This window comes from Terrapene carolina, unplaced genomic scaffold, assembly GCF_002925995.2.
Source record: "Terrapene carolina triunguis isolate 2854851 unplaced genomic scaffold, T_m_triunguis-2.0 Scaffold303, whole genome shotgun sequence".
Taxonomy (NCBI): Eukaryota; Metazoa; Chordata; order Testudines; family Emydidae; genus Terrapene; species Terrapene triunguis.
Window position 1 is genome coordinate 295,504 of NW_020664654.1, and position 7,501 is coordinate 303,004.

Below are 7,501 nucleotides of genomic sequence, written 5' to 3' on the forward strand. Positions count from 1 at the left end.
GGGGGGCTGTTCCAGGTGCATGTGTGGGGGTGCTCTGTTGGGGGGGGCTGTTGCAGGTGGAGGAAGGGGGGCAGGGTGCTCTGTTGGGGGGAGCTGTTCCTAAGGATAGAGGGTGAAGGGGGGGTGTCCTGTTCCTGGGGCACCTCTCTGTTCTGGGCAGGGGAGGGTGAAAGAGGGGACACCCTGTTCCAGTGGGGAAAGGGGTTTTGCACTATTCTGGGTGGGGCACCCCCAGTTCCCATGGGGAGTTTCAGGGAGGGGGAGTGTCATGGATTCCCAGGATTGGCACTACACCCCAGTTTTGGAACAGGCCTTAGGAAGAGCCCCTGTTTTGTGCCAGACCCCCTGGGGTCTCCCTCTCCCTTCAGGCCAGGCCTCACACCCTCCTGGCCTGAGCCCTGGCCTCCAGAACCTCTGCATCCCAGGCTGAGCTCTGCTCAGTAGGTCCAAGCAGACACCTTCCTGCTTTGTTAATAATAATATATTGAGATATACCTATCTTATAGAACTGGAAGGGACCCTGAAAGGTCATCGAGTCCAGCCCCCTGCCTTCACTAGCAGGACCAAGTAATGATTTTTTCCCCAGATCCCTAAGTGGCCCCCTCGGGGATTGAACTCTCAACCCTGGGTTTAGCAGGCCAATGCACAAACCACTGAGCTGGCCCTCCAGCTGGGGGCTGTGCCAGGGATGGGGAAACCTAGGCTGAACCTCCCGGCCCTTCCGCTCCCCTTGTGTGTCTGACTCCTTGAGCAACACGGGTTGTTTCAGCCAGTCCTTTAATGACCCATTCATAGCACCCAACAGTCACCCAAAGGCCTCAGCTCTCCAGCTCTGCTTTACACTGTCCATAACTGGGCGCAGCACAGAGAGAAACGAAGGGACACCCAGGAATCCCAAAACTCGGACTGAAATTCCCAAAGTCCATGAAGCAGCAAATAGCAGCCGCCAGGTTTTATTCACCCAAACCCCCAGCCAGCCCATCCCATCCCTCCACCCCGCTGCACCACCAGACACACTCTGGAGCCAACACCTTTATTGCCAGTGGGGGCCAGGGTGGGCCTTCTCCCCCTGAGGAAAGTTCATGTGAGAGCATCTCCCCTCCCTGCCTGGGACTCCCCCAAAGCAGCTCCCACCATGTCACCCCTCCTGGGGGCCTGGGGCCAGGCAGGGGAACCTACAGCTCAGCTGCCACACCTGACTGCAGAGTAGCAGCACCTGAGATAACTGGAGGGAGGCACTAGCAGGCGAGGTAGGGGGAAGCTTGAGCCGTTTCTTTCCAGGAGGCCCTGAATCGCTGCCTGCTCAGTAAGGTAAAGGGGCCTTTGGGCCCTGCCCAGCAGGAGCAGCAGTGACCTGCCCCTTGGTCCTACAGCTCGGAGGAAGGTGCCCCATCGCAGGTTAGATGTGGTAGTAGGGAGGGGGCGAGAACGGAGGTGGTCCTGTGGTTTAGCCTGCTGCGTACTCCTCTCTAGCCCCAGCCCTTTCCTCCTGCTGCCGGCATCACGGGTTGAGCAGAGCTTTCAGGAGCTGTGGGAAGTTGGGGGTGCCCCAGCCTGAGACGGGGTCCCAGGAGGGGCCAGCACAGAACCCCTGCCCTTCCACTGCTGCATCCAGACACGACAGGTGGCAGCCCTGGGTGACCTGGGGAGTCAGAGAGCTCAGTAAGTGCACGCTACAGCTGCTAAGTGCCCCGACCGCATGCAGACAAGCACCGAGCCAGGTGCAGGGGGACGGGGAATCACTGCCCCGCACAGCGGGAGTTCCAGCTACAGGACACTCCAAGGCTGGAGCTGGAAAAGCCCCAGGCAGGCCGCCCCCTCCCCTGGATCCAGGACAAACGTCTCCCTCCACCCTTAGACAGGACTCGTCTCTCCAGCCCCCAGGCCTGGGTCCTCCCCTTGCACGGAGCCCACGGCTGCTGACACTTCACCCCTCAGCCCCACTCACGTCGTAGAGGGCAGCAGTAGGCCCCTTCTGCAGTTTGTAGAGCGCCGGGTTCAGGAAGCCCAGAGGCGGCAGACCTTTCTGCAAACGGCGGTCGTTGATCAGGGCCATAATGCCCCCTACCACGGGGGTGGAGGCCTGGAGGGGGGGGGGAAGAAAGGTGCGTCAGGGCCCTGGGGACGTCGGGGGGCTCAGAGCCCACGGCCCAGCCTAGGGCTGCTCCTTACCGATGTCCCAGACACCCAGGGCAGGGGGATGCGGTTGGTCACCACCCAGTAGTTGTCAGAGAGGGCAGCCAGGTCGGGGTAGGCACGGCCGCTGCTGTTGTAGTAGGAGAGGGGTGGCAGCTTTGGGGCTGAGCGCAAGAAATTCCTGACAGCCGCAGCCTGGAAGAGACAGTCAGATGGGGAGGGAAACCTCGCAACTGGGCCCTGCCCCTTCGCCCCACCCCTTCCCTCTGCCCCTCACCCACCCCCCAGCCACAATCCTGCCCCTTCCCCCCAGCCCCACATCCACCCCCAGCCACCATCCTGCCTCTTTGCCCCACCCCTTCCCCCGCCCCACACCCACCTCCCAGCCGCCATCCTGCCCCTTCCCCCCACCCCATCCCCTCACCCACTCCCCCAACCTGCCAGCCACTGCGCTGCACCCCCCACATCTCGGTCCCAGCCCCACGCACCTGGTAGTCAGGCATAGGGAAGACGTTGCTGAAGCCCCCGCCGCTGATATAGTCCGTCACCTCCCAGGTCACTCGGAAGGGGTTCTTAAAGGCTGTGCCACCCACCGTGGTCACATAGGGGCTGTGGGGACAGGTGGGGGGAGCTGCACTGGCCAGGCCACCAGAGACAACTTCTCACTGGGGGGCCAGCAGCTCCCACTAACGGAGAAACTAATACCGCAGGAGCCCCCACTTCTCTGGCCTTCCAGGCCCCACTGCCCCCTAGAGCTGGCAGTTCTCAGGGCTCCCTCAGGCCCCCAGTTCTCGGTTCTTCTGCATAGGTCTCTAAGCCCCTTTCCATTCCCTGGGGAACCGTGCTGCCTGCCCTGCCCCTGCCCGAGATTCCCCTCCAGCCCTCCCCCGTCCCGCCCGCCCCCGACTGGCCTTCCCCCCCAGACCTGCCCCTGCCCTGTCCCACCCACCTTCCCCGCCCAGCCTGCCTTCACCTCCAGCCTTCCCGCGCCGCCCGCCCCCCCCAGCCTGCCTTCACCTCCAGCCTTCCCACGCCGCCCGCCCCCCCCAGCCTGCCTTCACCTCCAGCCTTCCCATGCCGCCCGCCCCTCCAGCCTTCCCTGCCTGCCCCACCAGCTTTCCCCCGCCCTGCCTGCCCCCACCTGGCCTTCCCCTCCAGACCTGCCCCCGCCCAGCCTGCCCTGTCCCATCCACCCCACCTGCCCTCCCCGCCCAGCCTGCCTTCACCTCCAGCCTTCCCCGCCTGGCCTCCCCCCATCCAGCCTTCCCCCGCCCAGCCTGCCCTGTCCCACCTGCCCCGCCAGCTTTCCCCCGCCCTGCCTGCCCCCATCCAGTCTTCTCTCGCCGCCTCCCCTGCTCTCACCCTCCCATCTTGTCTGTGTTGTTGCTCCCCCAACAGGTGCATCTCTGCCCCAGCAGCCCCAAACCTCCCGGCTGGGGCTATGCCAGGAGCACTCAGCCCAGGGCAGAGCAGGGCCAGGAGCTGTAACAGACTGCGCCGCCCCCCGGCTGCTTGGCCAGGGTTACAGCATTGTCTGCCAGAGACTTCCCAGCCCCCCCCCCACCCCCGTTACCTGGAGGCTGGGAAGCTGGGCCGGAAAGCGTGGCTCCCTCCAGCAAGCTTTCTGCAGCCAGCTCCAGCATCACCTGCAAGGCAGGAGTACGGGATCAGCCTGGCCCGTGAGGCATGGACACTGGGGCCAGGGGGCATGGACACTGGGGCCAGGGGCCAAGCACCCATCTCCCCACCCCAGTGCTGCAGGGAGGGACCAGGGGGACTCCTGGGTCCCAGCAGGATCCACGCGCTCCCAGGGAGGAAGGCAGCCCAGGGCAAGAGGTGCTGGCAGGCTGCGTGTACCTGAGGCGAAGAGCACAGTCAAGCCCCGCGCAGCAGCCTTCATGAACTCCACATTGACGCGCTCCATGTAGGCCCAGGACAGGCTGTCCTCATCGTCCCCGTAGCTGACCGAGTGCACCCAGGGCACCGAGGACATGTTACTGAGCAGCAGCAGCCAGGCCAGGAAGGGCTCCTGGCTCTCATGCCTCCCTGCAAGGGGCAGCAGAGAAGGGGTCAGCCCCCATCCGGAGCCTCCATCCCCATGGGGCAGAGCAGAGAAGGCCCAGGAGAGGGAAAGCCGTGCAGGAACACAACGTGGGTTAGAGTAATCCTAGCCCCCAGGTCTCATCCTGGGCACGAATAGAGATGCTAGAATATCCCTGCCAGAGCTGTTACTCGCTACACTCACTGCAGCCAGAGAATGGCCAGTCCCTCTTTTAGTCTGGCTAAGTCCTTGGCCTCAGAGGCATCCTGTGGCAGTGAGTTCCACAGGCTAATTACATATACCATGAAAAAGTATTTCCCTTCCATGTCACTGATTTCCCTCTCTCTCAGCACGGGGACAAACAAAAGCCCCCAATCGCCCCTTCTCTTGACCAATCAGTAGTGATAGACTTTTCTCATGTCACTTCTCATTCGTTTCACTTCTCCCAGTGGTTTCAATCTCTCTTGCACCCAAGAGAGAGAAAAAGAGCTGGCCAAGGAGCTCCCTGAACCACTCATGTTCATTTTCAATCAGTTCTGGAGCACTGTAGGGGGGAAGATCCACAGGACTGGAAGAAAGCTCACGTTGTGCCAATATTCAAAGAGACTGTAAATGGGACAGCCAGGGAAATTGTAGGTCTGCCAGTGATCTCAAGTAAGATAATGGAGGGGCCGATACAGGACTCGATTAATAAAGAATTAAAGGAGGATAACAATTAATACCAATCAACGTCGGTTTATGGAAATTAGAACTTGTCAAATGATTTTTTTTTTCTATGAGATATGCGTTTGGTTGATAAAGGGAATAGTGTTGATGTAATATCATTAGCTTTGTCAGGCGTTTGATTCAGTACCGCATGACATTTTGATTAAAAAACACCTAGGAAGATATAAAATTAACATGGCACACATTCAACTGATTGAAAGCTGGCTAACTGCCACGTCTCAACATGTAATTTAAGCTAGGAATTATCAAGCAGGTACATTTCTAGTCGGGACCTGCAGGAATCAGTTATTGGCCCTACACTATTTCACATTTGTATCAAAGACCTGGAAAGAAAAAAATTGTTACTGATAAAATTTGTAGATAGACGAGGTGGGCAAGGTGATATTTTCTATTGGACCAACATCTGTTGGTGAAAGAGACGAGCTTTCAAAGTACACCGAGCTCTGCTTCAGGTCTTCTGTCTCTTTCACCAATAAAACGTACGCTCACCCATCTTGTCTCTCTAGTATCCTGGGACCCACACGGCTACAACAACAGTGCAGACAAAGTTCGTGGATGACACAAAGATTGGGGGAGGGGTAAATAAAAAGAACAGTGGTAAAAAACCCATTGGTACCAGAACTAGGGGTGCAGCAGCACCCCCTGGCTTGAAGTGGTTTCCATTATATGCAAGGTTTACAATTTGGTTCAATGGCTCTCAGCACCCCCACTATACAAATTGTTCCAGCGCCCCTGTAAAAAACTACGACGTGATTTGGACTGCTTGGTAAACTGGGTGCCAACAAACAATATGCATTTTAATCTGGCCAAAGGTATACTTGTAGGAACAAAGAATGCAGACCATTCTTACAGGCTGGGCACTCCAGTCCAGGCTGCAGTGTCTCTGTAAAGGAGTTGGGGTCATGTTGGACAATCAGCTGAACATGCCCTCCCAGTGCGATGCTGTAGCCAACAGGGCTAATGCGATCCTTGGATTTATAAACAGGGGAATCTCAAGGAGCAGCAGGGAGGTTATTTTACTGCTGTATTTGGCACAGGTGCGACCGCTGCTGGAACCCTGTGCCCAGTTCTGCTGCCCACAAATCCACATGGATGTTGAGAAGTGGTGCAGGGTTCAGAGATGAGCCAAAAGAATGATGTAAAGATTGAAAAACCTGCCTTATAGTAACTGAGATCATTAACAAAGGGCTGGTCTAAGCGGCGAGTTAGTGCCATCAACCCTGGGTGTGAATCTACCGCACACTCATTTGCCACGTGGACCCTGCTACAGCAAAGTACAAGTTCCCAGTGCGCTTTCCTGTCCATCGAAGTGCAGGACAGAACTTCCAGTGCATGGGGCCACACGGCAAGCTGGTACGCTGCAGAGTCACACCCTGGCGTGCCGTGCAACAGCTCGCTGCGTAGATGAGTCAAAGAGAAGGTTACGGGCTGACTTGATCACAGTCTATCAGTACCTACATATGGAACAGCATTTTCATAATGGACTTTTTAGTCTAGCAGAGAAATGGACAAAAAGAACCAGTAGCTGGAAGTTAAAGCAAGAAATTTACACCGGAAATAAGAAAAACACAGTGAGGATAATAAACTAGTGGAACAAATTCCAAGAACTGTGGTGGATTCTCCATCCCTGGCAATTCTTAACTCAGGACTGAGGTCTGGCTGTCTAGAAGATCTGCTCTAGTTAAACAGGAGTGAAAGCCGTTCTCTTGCTTGGTTTAGGTCAGACAGGAGGATCTCAACAGCCCCTCTGGCTTTATAATCTGGAGATTTTCACCTTCCTCTGAGTCCCTTGAGTTCTGCACCAGCCCGGATGAGATGGGGCCAGTCCCGCCATGTCCACATGAGGCCACACAGCTGCCTCACACCAAGGCAGCAGACTAGTCTCTGCATAGTTCTCTCCGCTCCTATGCAGCGGAACACCTACACCTTGTTTATTTGTCCAAACCTGGGCATCGAGCAGAGGTCTCCATTGCACTGTCTACAATGAGCCCAGGTCCCTTCCCTGATCTGAAGGGGTTAATTTGGACCCTGTAAGGGGTAGGAGTATACACACACACCCCTCCCCCCTCGCGAATTACTGTGCATTTGAAATGGGATTTCATCTGCGGTGGTGCTGCCCATTCCCCTGGCTGGGTTTGATCTCTCTGAAGTTCCACAGTCCCCTCTGCTCCTGACTCCCCGTCTTCTTCTCTCCCACTTTCCTGAGCACTAATAAATACATCACCCAAGATGAGAGCTAGTCCAGAACCTTCAGCCCCTGCTGTGGGGAGAATTTAACCCAACTCTTCGCTTTCTGTCTCCTGACCAGTTCTGACCCCGCCCGGGCAGAACTTTGCCTCTTACCCCCCGTGACTTAGGGGCGACCCTGGCAAAGGCCTTTTGCAGCATAAATAAATTATGTCGCCTGGTTCCCCTTTACCCGCGTGACAGGCTCAAAGAGCTCAGTCCCCCCTTGGGGCACCAGAGAGATGGGGCCAGCTGCCTCCAGCTGGGAGGGAAGGGGGGGGGGGATTTATGGAAATTGCTTCGGGTGGAGATGCTGGCAGAGGAAGAAGATACCAGCAGCGTGGAGGAGGGGGTCGGGGGTGGCAGAGGGGC

The 7,501-nt window shown here is 57.3% G+C and overlaps 1 protein-coding gene across 1 annotated transcript in view; it reads right to left on the reverse strand.

Annotated features, from left to right (window-relative positions):
- Nucleotides 1-760: 760 nt before the first annotated feature.
- The window catches only part of TPP1 (tripeptidyl peptidase 1), a 112,146-nt gene continuing 105,405 nt past the window's right edge, over nucleotides 761-7,501 (reverse strand). Inside the window, exons 10-15 of the mRNA XM_026657754.2 lie at nucleotides 3,994-4,182; nucleotides 3,710-3,782; nucleotides 2,625-2,745; nucleotides 2,173-2,331; nucleotides 1,949-2,083; nucleotides 761-1,642 (exon numbers count right to left, since the gene is read on the reverse strand). Of these exons, the coding sequence (XP_026513539.2) occupies nucleotides 1,502-1,642; nucleotides 1,949-2,083; nucleotides 2,173-2,331; nucleotides 2,625-2,745; nucleotides 3,710-3,782; nucleotides 3,994-4,182 (818 nt within the window). The 3' untranslated portion in view covers nucleotides 761-1,501. The remainder of the gene's footprint in view (nucleotides 1,643-1,948; nucleotides 2,084-2,172; nucleotides 2,332-2,624; nucleotides 2,746-3,709; nucleotides 3,783-3,993; nucleotides 4,183-7,501) is intronic.